The 17,279-nt window shown below is 39.8% G+C and overlaps 1 protein-coding gene across 3 annotated transcripts; it reads right to left on the bottom strand.

The window, feature by feature from the left end:
• Window positions 1–1,271: 1,271 nt before the first annotated feature.
• Window positions 1,272–16,709, bottom strand: cd44b (CD44 molecule (Indian blood group) b). 3 transcript variants are annotated; one of them, XM_046393988.1, is made up of 9 exons: window positions 16,616–16,709; window positions 15,533–15,682; window positions 9,456–9,621; window positions 8,728–8,870; window positions 8,560–8,625; window positions 7,412–7,717; window positions 6,712–6,801; window positions 6,467–6,545; window positions 1,272–6,267 (listed from the first exon to the last, which is right to left on the bottom strand). In XM_046393988.1, the coding sequence occupies exons 2-9, from the start codon at window positions 15,597–15,599 to the stop codon at window positions 6,054–6,056; spliced, it is 1,131 nt and encodes a 376-aa protein (XP_046249944.1). In that variant the 5' UTR covers window positions 15,600–15,682; window positions 16,616–16,709; the 3' UTR covers window positions 1,272–6,053. The 3 variants fall into 3 exon arrangements, with proteins under 3 accessions (XP_046249944.1, XP_046249943.1, XP_046249942.1); XM_046393987.1 differs by lacking the exon at window positions 16,616–16,709 and adding an exon at window positions 15,836–15,977; XM_046393986.1 differs by lacking the exon at window positions 16,616–16,709 and having other exon boundaries at window positions 1,272–5,479; window positions 6,021–6,267; window positions 15,533–15,964.
• Window positions 16,710–17,279: the final 570 nt, after the last annotated feature.

The raw sequence follows: 17,279 nt of genomic DNA, 5'->3' as shown, positions 1-17,279 counted from the left end.
CTTGTTTGTGTGTGTGTGTGTGTGCGTGTGTTATAGAGAGAGAGAGAGAGAAAGAGCTGAGGTTGAGAACATGACCAAGTCAAATAGGGACCAAACAGGCAGAAAATCAATCAGCTCACAGAGGCCTTTGAACTGCCTCAATGACATCACTCACACACATCACTCAGTTTTCTTACACTGAGGTCCATTTATAACTGAATGGAACAGATGATATCACCATTTCACTTTTTCCAATGAAGAGTCAAATAAAGTAGAAGTAAAGAAAATCCTGTCCTAAATAAGAAACTTTATACAGAACTTCCCCTTTCCCACCAAAAAATAACTGTGATGCCAATGAAATTTAAATGAATTAGTGTCGAAATTATTATTGCAAAAACAAACAAAAAGACATAATTGACAAGTATGAATAGCACAAAAAAGAGATTCTGTAGAGCACAAACGAAGCGATAGAGCACAAATAAAGCTAAAATGCCAACAAGGATCATTCTCAGTTGTGAACATTATCGTCCCATTTTTGACACTGATCACATTCCAGTTTTTAAAAGTGACTTTAAAAACACAACAATGGAACAGCAAAAGTTACTCAGGCTTGTATGTTTACTCTTTTACAGGGAAAAAAATGTCCTAAATTGTTTACTTACTCACTAAAGGCCTCTTAAAGCTTTGAGAGATGGAAATTTACTGCAAAGGTCTTTGTTGAAAGATTTTAGAATAACAACATGCAAGGAAGCACAAACAGGAAGCACACAGATATATTTCATAAAACATTCCAGTGGGTTAATGGCTTAATGAGCCTCAACTTCTGTACTATCTAAAAGCACAGATCCAGTCATTGCTGAACACTCACAGAGTAAACACAGGTGAACCACCGGAAAAGTGTAAAAACAGAAATGAAGGAAGAAGCAGCGCAGCACTCATCTGTCAGATGGATTCTTGAATTGCACAAACAGAGACAGATCATTGATAGATCATTTTCACTCGCCAGCTTCTCGTTTAGCCAGACCTGCAAAGGTAAACAACAATATATTTTAGCCACCAGAGCACAAGACTGTTTCTACAAACCCTAGATGCTGCAGCTGTGTCTGTATTGGTGCAAAGATATTTTAGAATACTCAGAACCAAACAATGGATACTTTACACGTGTTACGCTAGAATGTTGCCAGCTATCAAGTAAGAAAATATACATTCCTCTTACAGAGCCAAACTGTTTGAAAAGATCTGCAAAGCACACAAACAAAGCTTGGACTACTGGCTGTTAATCCTTTTTTTTAAAGCCTGTGTGAGTGAGAGGTGAGACTTCTGTGATGTGGATGCAGACTTGATTTCTTTATCAGTATCGTTTCCTTCTCTCCTGTCTTGGTTCTTTATATTTGTGCTTAATGACAACCTTGCCTTGGAGATGTTCACTTCAAACAAATGCCAATTAAGTAACACTAGGAAACTTAACAGACCACTTAGCACAGCACTCTGTCCTTTAGTTCCTGAAACACACTCTCAGAAGACATCTTTCACTTTGCCTTCTTTTTTAAAGTTCGGCTAACAGAAGTGTGCTTTGATACAGCGTAGAGCGCACCTGGTGTTCTGCTGCACACACTGCACAGACTGATGCACACCATTTACACACACACACACACTCACGCGCGCACACACACACACGCATACACCTTCATCAGTTTTCAAATACGCATGTGTATGTACAGGAGCAAACACTTCAATCTCGAAGGTCACTACATTCAGAGAGCTGCAGAGCACAGCACTGACACCCTAACAGGACCACTTGAGTCCCATCTTTTGACCTTGTGATCTTCAGGAAAAAGAAAAAAAAAAGAAAAAAAAAAAACTCTCCAGTAAGGAGACAACGCAGACCATAGTGTCATCAATGGGGATTGAGTGTTGAACCACTATTATGTTCAAACTTTCGGTTTTAGAAGCATGAATAAAATAAAATGGTAATTATTTTTTTGCACCACTATCTTAAAAGCATGATATTTTGAAGTGCCTCCTTGCACTTTGTGTATATATTGTAGGTAACAGATGTTTTTTTTTTTGTTTGTTTGTTTGTTTGTTTGTTTTGTTCCTTTTGTTTTCTTTTGGGGGGCATTGAAATGGTATGTAGGGATAGAGTTTCATTGCTGTGACATTTTTAATGTAATCCTGTAGAAAAAGAAATCATCTATGTCCTGAGTGAAATTAGATTAGACAAAATGTATAGAGAGGAAATCGTGTAATAAATTGCTTGTTTTTTTTTTTATTCGCTAATAGTTGTTAACTAGTTGTTTTACTTACCTGTCACACACCAATATATAAATATCTTTTTTTTTTAATCTAATGTAAGCGTTCTGAATGTTTGTTCCATGAAGATTTAAGACGTGTGCATTCATTTTCATTGTACATAAATAAATATATAATTGTTCTGTTCAGTGGCAATGCAGAATTTTTCTGGAAATTAGTGATCCTAAATGAAACATGGTTCGCTTTCTCATTGGATGACAAGAAAGAGAAAGAAAGAGAAAGAAAGAAAGAAAAAGAAAGAAAGAAAGAAGGACAGTGAGGGGAAGTTTCTGTTTTGACAAAGTGGCCCAATATGAGTTATTTTTGTGGAAATTACTGTGATCAAGGTTGCCGAAAAGAGAGACCAATAAAGGAAAATGTTAAATTTGCCCTGTGTGTAGGATAGAGTGAGGAATCAAACACAGCCTTGTAGCTGATTTCAGTGAAAGAACGAACAACATCAGAAGTGTTCTACTGCCTGTTACAGTACTGAGCAACATTCCTCAGGTGACTCATCTGAACCATTTTGTCTTTTCAATAGCAAAAACTGGCTTTTGTCTCAGGCATCTTTGTTAACCTGGTGCATGTGCATTTAAAGCTGCAAGACATGGGTGTCTAGATCATTTAGATCATTTAGATCCTGTGTTACCCCGTCTACGTGACGCATCTTTACACATTTGACCTCTGATGTGACATAAACATCATGGAGGTTTATAGGACTCCCACTTGGCAAACTGCCTTCAATCCACTTGCCTTTTTTGCTTTCCATACAGAAACTTTATGCACGCACAAATACACTGGAACTTACTGAGCTAAATGTTACAGATTAAATGGAAATTGACTGACACAGTATATCAACAAAGAGCCAGTATGTCTTCATGCTTGTCCTTTTCTACTGAAATGTGTCTTTTTGATGAACCTCCTAAACAGAGCTGATAACCTGTCTCACTCCTGCCTACAGCGTGCTTTCCTGATCTTAATTTTCTAGGCCTTCCCTCTTTGTAAAGCTGTTGTAATTTTGATGTAAAGGCAGAGCATACATGTGGGGGAGATACACTATCAAGAAAAAAAGACAAAAAAATTACATGAATTCTTTCCTCAGTTTATGGTATACATAAAAAAGTCTGTTTCTACATATCAATAAGTGTTGTACCTTTGGTGTACATATACAAATATAACTAATAAATGTTGATTCATAACTAAACATTGGATGGCCTTTGGAGACTTTTTTGACTGTATGATTTTTTTTTGTTTGTTTGTTTTTTGTTTGTTTTTTTTTGTTGTTGTCACATAACTGCAACACAAATGCAGAAATACATTTTTTTTTTCTACATCTGTTTCTGTCATTCAGTGCGCATAATTGGACTCCCAGAAACTCAATCTCATTTTAACTGATGTATGTATTATTACTACAGACAAACATTACTAAATGTAAAGCATTCAAAGATGTATACTGTAACACAAGAAAATGTTAACTTCAATCATTTCGATTGCTAAATAAGTGACTAAATGCAATCTCCAGCCTGCACTTAACTCAATATTTAATTGAAATCATTTTAGCTACACACACTGCAGCTGTGTAGTGTTGATGTTCTGAAAACACTGGCCCCATTGGAGAGAAATAATAAAAAGTGAAGGATATTTTTTGACATACAACCATATTTTCTGCTTGTAGGTGGGCCATAGCAAAGCCATTAGTCTCCACTGCGTCACACGAAGAAACAAGCTTAAAATTAGAGAACCATGTTAGAAAATGATAAGTGAGCAGCACATGTTCTTTTCAAGATCAGAATAATTTCCTACGTTTAGGAACAGCTGTTAATGACTGAGCTCACTGCATCATATATGCGTGGTAATTAAGCAGTAATTGTGCTCTGCTCTTTTTGACGTTGTTTCAGCAAAGACAATTTGATGTACTGCATGCGGTGCAACACTATACGGAAAGATGTCTTTAAAATGGCCGCCTGTATCTCTTTAACTCATTCTTCATTTCCTGCGTTAACATATTTTCACATCATGGCCCCAGTGCCATGGAAACCTCACTTCCTCTAAAGTGGGGGCCATTCACTCCCTCGCTTTTGTCTTCACACATACAGAGTAATCAGTGAGCGAACGTGACATTCCCGCACATCTCTTTTTATACACATTTATTTTCGCTGATGATTTTTACAAATCTTTTCAGTGACGTATTTTGTTAATTGCCATAAAACCTGCCTACGCTAGTACATTTGCTACTTCTCCTCAAAAGGAATGATGTAAGAGCAGGAAAAGCAGGGGAAAAAAAACAGAACAAGTCAAAAACAATTGTTGTATATAATGCAGCATTATATTGAAAACCAGGAAAAATTAGCTGTCACACATGGAATAATATCGATATGACACAATGCATGGTCTATTTCACCAATGAGAAAGTCAGTAGAAAACTGCAGCATTTTGTTTTCATGTGTTAATGTACAGATCGACCGGCACATTGAAGCCAAGGCAAACACACAAGCTTCATTCATTGCACCCCCACCCTCTCGGGAGAACACAGACCATGTTGTCACAGCCTCGTTCCTATGAAGAAACCATTACATTGCTATGTGTTTACAGCACATGGGCCCCCCATTATCATATGAGCCATGTAGGTTAGCATCCAAAGCTAGGCTGTTGTCACTCACTTGTCTCTATTGAACTTACATCTAGCGTTTAAAAAATGGTTAATCTGCTATATCCAATTCTTTCTTTTGCTCTTGCATTTTTCTTAAATCAATGTACACACTGTGTATATAGAATGCATACATCATCTTTAACAGGTTACTTATCCTCAGGATAATATCAGGGACTTATCTTCATATTCAGAACTCAATATAAATGTACGCCATGTTAACTGACTTCAGTGGTGCATCAATTGCACAGTTTTGGATACTATACTCAACTTGATCCATACAATATCCACTCCACTTGCTTTAACGATTGTTTACTTCAGAGACACTGCTTCTATTTAAATAACTCTCAAAAAATGACACAGTTCTTTATTTAAAAGGGATACAAAGCCCTTTTCTACTATACACAAAAAGCACTGCCAGCTATTGCTAAGGCATTTCCAAAACATGTACGTTATATACAGAGATCAAGAAAAGGGGAATCAAAGATGCATAAATTAAGGTCTTGACATTCCCAGTTCTCTTGAAAATGGAAAAACCCAACTCCAGTCCACAGGCAATGTCTGAAATATACACAAGGTTACAACAATAAGCAAACAAAACAAAGAAGTGAAACATATGCAACACATCAAGGGTTGTTTTCCTCTAAATGATCATTTTTCTGTGTATAGGTTATCAAATTAAACAGTCCACTTCTCACTGCTGATTTATTATTTCCAAATTCCCAAACACCCTGAAATTTAAAATCCCCAAATTCTACATAAAAAAGATACTACTTTGTCATCCTCACACAAACAAACCAAGTGACTTGTGTTGTTTGTTTGTTTGTCAGCTGTAACACACCCTGCTTTGCAGCAGCATATTCAGTCCTAACTAACCCGGCACACCATGCAAAATGCTGCACATGTTGTTTTGAAAGATGTGGCCCCACTAAGAAGCTTTGTACCTCAGTAAGACAATCTTTCTAATTAACACACATATACACCCTTACTCAGTGTCCATTCAGTGCTGGCCACCAAAGCAGTTTTTACCCCCCAGCGTCTGAAGCCCCCCCACCTATGCAATCACCCATCCATCTCCTCACTTTATCTCTCCTATCCTCACCTACTCTTTCCTGTCCGCCCCTACACTCCTCTCTCACGCCAGCTGTTCTTTATCTGGCGACTCCTCTAGCGTGATGACTGTGAACTCCTCTGTGTTGCCGTTCTCCTGGATCTTCTCCTTGTTCATGAGGGTCACCATTTCCTGCTCTCTCTCCTGGGCATGGGAGCTGGACGCTGATGCTGCCGCCCCGTTACCCTCGCCGCCATCTTTGGGTGTGATCATCAGGGTTTGTTGTTTGCCACACCAGCTGCAAGGGCACATTCAGACGCATTTATTCATCATTGATTTTTTTTTGTCATCCCCCAGTCTGCAGCAAAATAAGTGAAAATTGGAACCCCAACTATTGACTGCTGTGCACAGTAAGACAAAGACGAGCTAATGACTGTGTCCAAAACATGTTACATGACAGCTCTGTTAGTGTAAGATTAAAGGGCTCAAAGTCATACCTGTTTCTTTTGGCAACCGCTGCACACACAAGGAGAATAGCAGCAACTGCCACAATCACTCCAATGATTACCAGCCAGTCTAGAGCAAGAAATAACAAACCATGAGTTGACAGAATTATAGCTAAGTCAATAAAAAATAAAATCACTGCCAATAAGAGTGAATCCAAACAGGGGTGCACTTTACCCAATATGTTATTATTTGACCACTATAGACCTCAGGGTGCAGTTATACAGTATGTGCTCACTTGATGAATCGCTGCGTTCTTCTTGATCAGGCTCAGGGACTACTGTACCCAGGACCAGTCCTTTGCCTTTAGGCTGCTGTGACGTTGGAGCTGCATGCCAATAAAACTGCTGGTTATTTTCTGACATATTAAAGACAAAAGTAGCTACTCCTGCAAAAGCATATTGAGAACATTTATATATTAGAGCCTTCAACACACTTGTGCATTTGGGGTATTTTGTGATCATGCTGAGCCTGACTACAGGGGACAGGGAGACAAAATCACTGAGGCCTGTTTTGTAACAAATCCACTACTATAGCTCAATGCAACACAAGGGGGCGTTGTGTGTTCTTAAAAGTTAGTTCAGGCCTCCCAAACCTGTTGCATCTGTGTCAGATATGAGATATGTTTCCATGCAATTTCAATATAAATGAACTCAAGTATCACCATTTTCTATGATTACTTTTTTGGATAAACAGAGGGTGGACCAAATAACAGGAATCTTGCAATGTGGAGAACCTGATACAGTCTGCACATAAACATTGTTAGTATGACAGAGGTGCTTTTATTGCATGGCTGTTTAAGAGCCATGCATTACATTGTCAGTTGTTGTTATTTCACCAAAATGCAGAATACTTCAGTGAACTGCAATCATACACAGACCTCTACTTGTTCTTTGATTTGTTATGTTCAGATTGATTTTTGCTTGTGTTTTTCTTACACTCTGTTCTGATATCATCTCCTTTGGACTCTATCGGTTGCTCATTTTTTGAGTCAGTCTGTGTTTTCTCTGGCTGTCCGACAGGGGTCGTTGGAGAGACCCCCTCCTCGTCAGGGTGGGGTGGCCGCATCCCAGAACCAGTCGGCTGATCGAAATCTCCCGGAATGAAAGCGGGCACCGTAGTGCTGTTTTCACCCTCCATAGAACCCTCTGGACCCTCTGGACTCTGTTTAGTAGTTCCTGATGGGGTTATTATCATATCTTTTTCAGGGGCTACGGTGGGGTCACCATCCTCACCGTCCACAGCTGAATGGGGAACAAATAAACAACAAAGTTTATAACAATGGTGTATTGTTATAAACTTTTTTTTAAAACAAGATATTTTATTTTTAGCAAGATAACTTACTATTTTCATCTGTTCATAATATAAGACAAAAAAGGAGTCCAAAATTAAGCAGAAAAAACTATTTAGATCAGACCTAAAATGGGAACACCAGATTTTTTTTCTCACTTCCCCCCCAGCTCTTCCATAAATACTTGAAATATTAAAGGTATTTTTATCATGCATTCACAAATCGTTGTTTTGTTATTTCAATATTTATTTGTAGAATAATACACAGTTCAAACCTGAGGACATATAAAGTTTTACTACTTCCTTGTGCAGTTAAAAAAAATGGAACAGTAACTCAGTGTTACCATATGGAAAACAGGTGGGAAACTGATCCCTCATCAGCACTCAAGGCTGTCATAAAAAGTAACCTCACTGATGCTGTCTGTTTATACAGCCAGAGACAGTTTGGGTTAGTTTTATGTCCTACCTCAGGTAACATAACTAAAAGCAGGGACCATGTTGTGCGTGCTGACCACAGAGATGAGATCATTTGGTAACTGGACCTTGGTGTTGCCTACAATGTTTCAATTTGTAGTCTTTGTTTACAGTTGTTCAAATAACAATGTGCAGGCTTTGCAGATAAAGTTGAAGTTGGAATTTCCAAACTTCTCTATTAGTCAGATTTCATCCCAGATACCAAATAAAACTATACTATTTACTGAATTTCATAACCTGGAAATGCTGTATGTTTGTTGATTTCAGTGATCTGAATGTAAGTGCTACGTTCGTTGAGGGTGACTTGGCATATAGCACTAACTTGATGCATTAGAGGGCAAGGGCTCACTCCTTTGAAAGGCCTTAGCACAGTTCTTCTCTGGTCCAGCTAGCACATGGGGAACAAAGAAAGTAGATGTTACCAAAATGAAAAATCACTCTTTTTGTGTATCAGCCTTGAACTGCACTGACAAAGTGTGGCTACTGTCACCTGTTTCATTGTAGCAAAGGGCATCATTAAGTTCATCAGCATCAGTATGTGAATGAATGATAAAGCCAGTCATGTTCTTGGCACAGTTTTCATGGTGCTTTTGTCTGAGGATGGCAGTGCTCACGTTGCTGGTCCAGCCATACCTAAATAGACACAATAATATTATTAGAACACATATTTTGCCACAATTTATGTGACAGACATCTGTTGATGCAGAATGTAGTCTGTCTCCAAGTAGCCAGATCTCAACACATTACATCATACTGCTCAGAGAAGTGGAGACTCATGCCGTTGAGGAACAGACGGTGGTTTTGTCCTTTGGAAGTTTATGTTGTTTCGACCATGTGACAAATGTGGTGTAACTGTAAAACCGAAAGACTTCTTTCCTCTTTTTTTTTTTTTTTTTTTTTTGGTTGTACATCTCTCGATGAATGATGTACGTTTATAGTTGAAGTTTGATCGTGTGATTTCACTATGGTTGCTGGATGTGAGTAAAAATGTTATGTTATTTCACGGCTGAAAAATATCTACAAATTGAAATGTTGAAAGATGTGAGAGGCCAACTCACAGCAAGATCTTGAGAATATGGGGACAGTGGCTGTTAATTTATATAATTTCCAATCTATAAATGTACATATTATTTCACAAGCCTTAAAAAAGTCTTTAGTAAATACAAAAAGTCATTTTCACAGCAATTAAATTAAATTAAATTAAATTTGTGGTTTCACCTGCATGTTTCCATGCTTTTATTATAGGCCTCCTGGACTTGTTCTGGACTTGCCAAGGTGCTCTCCAGCTGCTCACACACCTTTTGAGCCATGTCAAATGTCAGGGAGTGGCGACTTGCTCCCTCGGCCAGAAATACACCGGCATAGCTGCAACTCCGAGAATTCACTGTAGGGAAAGAGAAGGAAAAAATATAGGTCGAGGTGTCTTAGGAGGTTCATCACCAGTTAGTTCCAGTACGTGGAGGTGGGAGTGACCTGTAGGTTACAGAGCCACCAAATGTAGTCAATAATGGGTAACCGGAGTACAGCCAAAGAGCTAAACTGAAGGAAACAAATAATGTTTGAAATTTTGGTTTTAGAGGACTATGGCTATGCAGGGATTGTAATGTTTCTACCTGGGATGAGAAATTTAAATATATGTTATATTAAACTGTCATTTCATTTTAAAGTCAAAACCATATTTACAAGATAGTAACATGGAGTATAGATTTAAGACCCATGGTTAATTGAAATATTACGGGCTGAACCACAGTTGCTGGGGGTTAGGTGAGAATTTATTATTTGGTTTTGACTTATAGATTACACACATGGAATCAATTTGAGAGAAACAACACATGAGTTGAAGATTCATTTAACACTTTAGAAAAAGCAGCACTTAACTGCTCACTGATATTTTCATTAATATTTTGGGGATCTACAGTGTTTCGGGCATCCTTGTATGTTCTTTTTCCTGTAGGAAACACAAATATTCACTCAACTCAACTGCCATATCTTCCATTCAGAATTTCCAGTTAGTTGCTTCTACAACAGAGTATGATTGTGCGGATGAATAATTTTACATAAAACACATCATACATGTCTGATGTGTGTTTGCGTCAGCATTCAAGTCACGAGCTGACTGTTTGTTCAGATGAGCTCTCTGGAAGAGAAGCACAGAAGCATCATGAGACAGACAGCATACTCATCTACAGTGTTAAGCCCCCAGGCCTGTGAATCCATTTTGTTCGAAAGAAACAGTGTGTATACAACAGTTAGAGAAGAAAGCAGGACAAGGCGAAGCTATGCACAAACACATACTATATGTGTATGCTTTAGATGCCTGGCACGTGAACTGTTTCACAATCTACTCACCTCTTTCTCAAAAAGAAAATTTAGTTCCCATTCAGTTCAGTTTTTTTCTTCAGCGAGTATGCCTTACTGGAAGGTGACACACAAACTTTTACTGTGATTGGTATTCAGAGAAGCATTCAATAATTCATAATAACTCAACACTACAAGAGGATCCTAAGAATTTATGGGCTTAGGATGGCAATCCTTACAAGCTGCTCTTTGGAAAAGTAAAATCAATCACTTCTGAGCAGTGAATGTTTGTTCAGTAAAATCTGACCACTGGTGCATCCTGTGTCTCCTGTGTGATTTTCAGTCTATTTGCTAGGCCTGCCAAATGAGCAGATGAATAGACAGCATGTGTATGTGTACACATGCAGATTGCTCCAAATAGCATTATGTCCTTTACAGAAATAACATAATAGTTGGTAAGAAATAGATTAAACATATGAGGGGTTTCCTGATATGAGCAGGTGATCATTTGCATTGAGAAAGAAAACCACCCAGGAAATGTCTTGTGGTATAACAGGACACACCGACATCTCTCTGATGACTTTGTCTCCATAGTGATCATGGCTCTCACTCCTACATAGAGAAAATATTGAAAGGTTATTTTTAAATATTAAGAGCTATTTTGAAAAGATCTAATTTTCCTTTCTGTGAATTAATATACAAGTAATTATAAGCTTTATGCACCACAAAAATCTGATCAGGAAACTGATTTTGTGGAGGCGTAACAGATAGTTCTGACTAAAATGAGGAAAACACATGACAAAATTTTGTACTGCAAAACTCATCTCATGCAATAGTGGATTCCGCCGTGCCTTTGGGTTTCATATCAAATATTGTTGAAATAATAATTTGCAGGAGATAATTTGCAAAGGTTTGCTGAAATCTGTAGTGTGTGTACACAGGAGGAACCTATATCTGCTTCATCTGTTTGGTGCTTGTTTAAATGCGTTACCATGGTGACAGATGCCCGAGCCGTAAAAGACGTGTGACAGTAAGTCACTCTGTAATGTCAGAGGCTTACAGGAAAACACAACACTTAACACATACTGTCATTTTTATTGGCTGAGCCGCATGCACTGATGCTTGGCGAATATGCAGACAAAACTCTAAACTGCAGTCACATATGATGTTGCTCACAGTTTCAGCAAAAAATATCTGTTTCAGGCTGGTTAGAAGAAGATCTATGGTCACTGCAGTGGTTTGTGATTTTGTTGGCACTGCATCATATTATTCAGTATGTGGTCACATAGTGATCACATGTGACATGTGCACTTTGTAGAAACTTGGTAATAACTACAGATATTTATAACTCATTTCCCCTAAGAAGCTAGCTATGCCTCAACCTTCATGTACCACATTTAGGAATAAAAAATACTAAACACAATTGAAATCAAAGTTAAAAATAACGTTATTTAAGCTTTCCAAAACACTATATAATCGACATAACCTTCCTAAAATGTCCCCCTTATTTTGCCACTGGCTGTTCTGAGTAAACAGAGCACTATAGCAGCAGGAGGAAGTTGGGCTCTCTGCTGTTGGTGGCAGTTGGGCAACAAGAGTTAGTGCCAACACTTGTTTTGCAAGGCAGTTTATGTTCTCTGCTTCTTTATCTCCCTCTCTCTGACACACACACACACACACACACGCCTGAAAGAACCTCAACACATGCTGCCACATGGCACAGAGTCCCTGTAAGCAAGAGTCCCTGGCCTTGCAAACCTGCCCAGAGAGATAAAAGGGAGCACAGCTTACCATCAGTGAGTTGAAAAGGGGGCTAATATGAATCTGAGGGGTAATCATTAGTATGCAGAGGGAATGGTCATGGGTATCTTTATACAGTTGAGAAGCCTGTTATGCCAAGGCACTGACTCTCCCAAAGGCTCCATTGTCACCTAACAGAGTTGAAACCAAGGAGACTAAAAAGTCTGGGTGTACAGAACCTGAGAGAAAGGGAGCTTCAACAGAGCGGCTTGCCAAAACCTCCAGCTGCTCCAGTTGTAATAGACAAGCCTAGCTCTCCACACCCACTTTATTGCCCCCCCCACCCCCACCCCCTCATTTCTTGTTTTCTCTCATTACCCTCTGTTTGTCTTTTCTATGCCAGCAATAAAGTACAAATTACCCCCTGCATGCAGGTGCGCAAACACAGGCAGCTCACAGATCAAAATGAACACAAACACAGTTTTTTAAGTCATAACCTTTGTAGAGTCATGACACAGCATGGAGCACAGCAAGAAAGCCAGCATGCTCAGCGTCTCTTTATGAAGTCTGCAGCACACACAGCAATGGCTTACTTTTTCATTTTCTTCTCTTTCCTCTTAACCCTTAGATACACCACAATGAAAATGGTAAATGTCTTACTGAAAATGTTAAAACATATCATGTGTGCTTAAACAGAGAATCTACTGTATACATCCAAAGGCTACTGTAACATCCTTTTAGCCATAGTTTGTCAGCTGGTTTGGAGAGTTACCATTTCCACCACAATGCTCCCTTGTCCTGCATTTTCACACTTGAGAGAAGTTGCTCTGTCAGCAGGCATCTCTTTCCATTCACTGGTCACACTTCCACCAGGCCAGTGGGACAGGTGAAACATGAGATCTGGTGCAAATATGTTTGCTCACACACACACACACACACACACACACACAGTCACATTACCTGAAGGTCACAGAAAGGACTTTCATTATCTGTTTTTCTGTCTGAAACTGCTGTGCCATTTCTTTTCACACCTTCTGTCTCCCTACACCTCCACCCGTTGCGTAGACTTTTGAATGCAGCTTAGCTTTTCTTCAAATACAAAAGTCAATGGCACTTTTACTTTCCTTTACCTTTTAACAAAGATTAGCCTTCAAGCTCTCTTGCAAATTTAGATTTCAATAAATCCAAAGAGAAGATGTGTAATAAGATAAGTGAACAATCTTTTCAAATTTCTACATTTGAAAATAAAGGAGACTTCACTGGAAAGTACATGCTTTAAAATAATCCTTGCACTGCAGAAATCTTTCACTGGCTGTTGTCATTAGTCCTATTTACTGGCAAACTGTTTTACCAAACAAAAAGGAAGTTTTACACCATATTGTGCACATGCTTTCAAGAATAATTGTTTTTTGTTATGAGTAAGGAACCTGACCCTAACAAAAAGATGAAAGATTTTAAAAGCACACAAACAAATAGACAAAACCTGGAATGTGAGGATGCTGTGCCATTTAAGAGCCATTCAGTGACACTGTATGAAGAAGAAAAAAATTACAAAAGGGAGATGGGTTACACAAGATATTTGTGCAGGGCCATTCACCTTCAGAGTGGCTGATTTATAGAGCAGGGTACAAACAGCACATGTCTAAAAGTCTCAGGTAGCAGGATTTGGTATAGGCACAAACCCTCTTTGTCGGTGCCCAATCCCAGCCTGTGGGGACTCTGACCACCACACATCTTGAAACATAAAATGAGGGGGAAGTCCAGTGGTTAGTTTGACCGATGTGCTTACATTACCAAACCACTAAATGACAGAAGCATAACTGAGACCTACGATCAGTCTGTTATGCTGCAAATGGAACAATCTGCACTTACTATCTCTCTAGGAAACGCAAAAGATAAGACGAGCATTAAGCTCATACATCAGATAAAGTTATTGAGAATTCTGAATGTGGTGAAGGCTCTGCGAGTTTACAGTCCTACGACCAATTGATTTGTTTGAGTGCAGCAATAAATTTGAAATAGCCTAAATTGGGTTGTAGTTAGCAGTTAGTACATTTCTTGTCATACAGTCATACATACAGTATATAGTTGGAGGAAGTTAATTATAATAACTACTGAAAAAAAATGAACCGGTGGATATACAGACAGCATCTAAAAACTATCCATAAGTCTAGTCTTGGTTAACTGGCCTGGCCAGGAGTCCTGCTCTTACTGATGTGCTTCAGGAGAAACACATCCACAGGTTTAAGGTTTAAAGACAATGTCTGGACCAGGAAGTGCTATATCACCACAGGATACACACATAAAAGCTCACAACATCTCAGCACACGAGGACGCTGGAGTGAGCAAACACAGGTAAAAGCAATGGAGGTGAAAGTGGGTCCACCCCTTTTCCTCTTCTTCCCACATACAGTGCACATACGATCCGTCTAGGTAGTCCTGTATTTGCCTTTAAATAACGGTCAGTCAAAACTGGCATGGTTTGACGCTGATTGTTATTTGGCGCAGTGCCAGAAGGAATCTTTGAGAACAACCCCACCACAACTTCCTCAGGGAAACATGCCAGACGAACCCAGACCTGTCTGAGTCAGTACCGACTTCACCTCCAGAGACATACTGCTCCGAGCAACAACAAATCCAATCAAAAGCTTACACAGAACGCACATGTGAGAAGAAAGAGACAAAGAGAAGAAAGGGAGACATGGGGGTAGGGGGGGTGGGGGGTTCTGGAGCGATAGCTGAACATCCTTTGTGCCAGAGAATAAAGCATTAAGCGTAGCAGCACACACTGTAACAGTACAGAAAAAGAAAATTCTGCTTCTGTCTGAAAAGGACTGCACCGATCAGCCAAAACCCAATAAGATCCACTTCCCAGCATGTGAATGTGTGTGAGACAGAGTGAGTAAGAGCGCCTGTCTCCTTTGTGTCTATCAGGAGTCTCAGACTGCCAGACGTAAGCCTGTCTGTGCTGGTGTAGCACACGCTCTCTTGCCGGCATCCACTCATCCATTCTACAAGCAGCAGCAGCAGACCACAGCCTCTTTCTTTCACTGACTTCTGTTTACATGAATGCTCACTTAAATTCTCAACAAGTCTCAAGAGGGGGAAAAAAAAAAAAATAACAATTAATGTCTTAAAATCTAGCAACAAAGGAGTGTTGTCTGCCAGGAAGCCAGGCAAAATTTAGGCAGAAAAAGGTATACAAAAAAAAAATAATCTCCAAACAAAGAGCCATTCGCTGGGCGAAGGCACCTCACCTTGAAGTTGTTCCGACCTGGAGGAGGCCAGTAATCCAAAAGTGACCCCTAAGAGAAGCGTCCACATCCTGGGCAAAGTGTCTGGTGATGGTTGGGTGAGTAGCTGCGAGTAAAGGTGTGAAACAGTTCTCCTGTGGTCCTGTCTTCTCTCTGCCAGGAGTGACGAGTGGTTTGTGTGTGTGTGTGTGCGCGCGCACGTGTGTGTGAGTATGTGTGTGTGTGAAAGAGAGAGAGAGAGAGAGAGAGAGAGAAAATGAGTAAGAGAGCAGTAAAAAAGAAAGAAAGAAAGAAATGAAACCTGACCCTGTGGTGGGAGTTGTTGTCAGTGTCTGGTAGCTTCTGAAGCTCACTCAGACTTTGCTCCAACTTTTCTAGTCTCTGCTTGAAAGACTCAGAGGCTAGTGACACACACGCAGAAGGGCTAGAACAGTTCATGTGAGCACACACCCTTCTGCCTCTCCCACACTTGCCCCACCTCCCCTCCCGCCCCACCTCAACACAGCCTCTCTTTTCCTCCCTTGCTCTTTCTCTCTTCTCTTCCTGTCTCTACAGTTTGTAATAGATAAGAAGGTGATCTTTCGGTCTGTCTGTCTGTCTGCTTATCCTTGACTCCCCCCTTTCTTACCTCTCTCCCTCCCTCCCTCTCTCCCTCCCTCCTCCGTCTCCTTCCTCTTTTCATGTTCCTGACAGCAACAGTTTCTGAGAGCCCATCTGGTCTTTTGTTCAGCCCTCACTCCATTTTCAGTTCATCCGATTTTGTCTCCTCTCCCTTGTCCTCTCTGTCTTTCTCTCTTGCTGTATGTGTCAGTGTAATCCTGTGCCACCAACTGAAAGAGGCCACATCCATTTCACAGAGTCACAGCTCATCTTCAAGTTTTAATAGATCCAAATCAGAGTGAAAATGCCAATATGTTGCTCACATTTCACTGTTTTACCTGTTTTGATCAAATATGAAAATCAATTTCAGCTACAAATCTTGCTAAGGAGCCACCTAATACAGAACCATGCTTGATGCTATCTGCAATGTCTCAACAACCACAGTATTTTCCACTTTCTTCACGAGAAACGTGCACCCATTCTTACCTTGGTTTTAATGCTGCACTTCACCAGGTGATGGATAGAGTCATCTCAGGTTTAGGGAACCTCACAGACAATAGCATATCTTGTGATGTTTGCAAATGATTGCGGACTATCCCGAGTAAACAAGTGTGATAAGATTGCATGACTTCCTTACCAACCAGCCATGCAGAATATGTAATGGCTCGGCATGTCTAATAACTTTGTAGTCATGGGGACAGTGCTGGCCGTTCAGCTGAACACAGTCAGTACACTCACCAGCTTATGACACTTAAATCATAGCATTCTCAGCTCATTAAGCCTGTGTCAGGATGGGACAAACCGGGGCATTTGGGGTAAAATGTAAAACTAGAAACCACAGGAATGCAGAAACTGAAAAATAGACATACTTCTCAAGAGGATGCTTGTGACACGCTTCAGCTGTGAAACAGGAAGCATAAATAAACAAAACTAAGCGTTTACAGCCATTATAGCAGCTATGTCAGGCTGTGCCTAGGCTAAGTGCTATATGCTGATCTTAAGCAGGTGTAAGATTTGTGTTCACCATCTTCCCTTTGTGGGTTAGCATGTTTGGTACTTAGCACTAAACAGACTGGACAGCTTAAGAATTAGCAGGGAATTAGAATTGGTAAAAATCAGCTAGACTCCTCTGGGGACCATGAATGTCGGT

Source organism: Scatophagus argus, chromosome 7, assembly GCF_020382885.2.
Source record: "Scatophagus argus isolate fScaArg1 chromosome 7, fScaArg1.pri, whole genome shotgun sequence".
Classification (NCBI taxonomy): Eukaryota; Metazoa; Chordata; class Actinopteri; family Scatophagidae; genus Scatophagus; species Scatophagus argus.
Note: the sequence above shows the minus strand (reverse complement) of the source record. Positions and strands in the feature narration are given on the sequence as shown.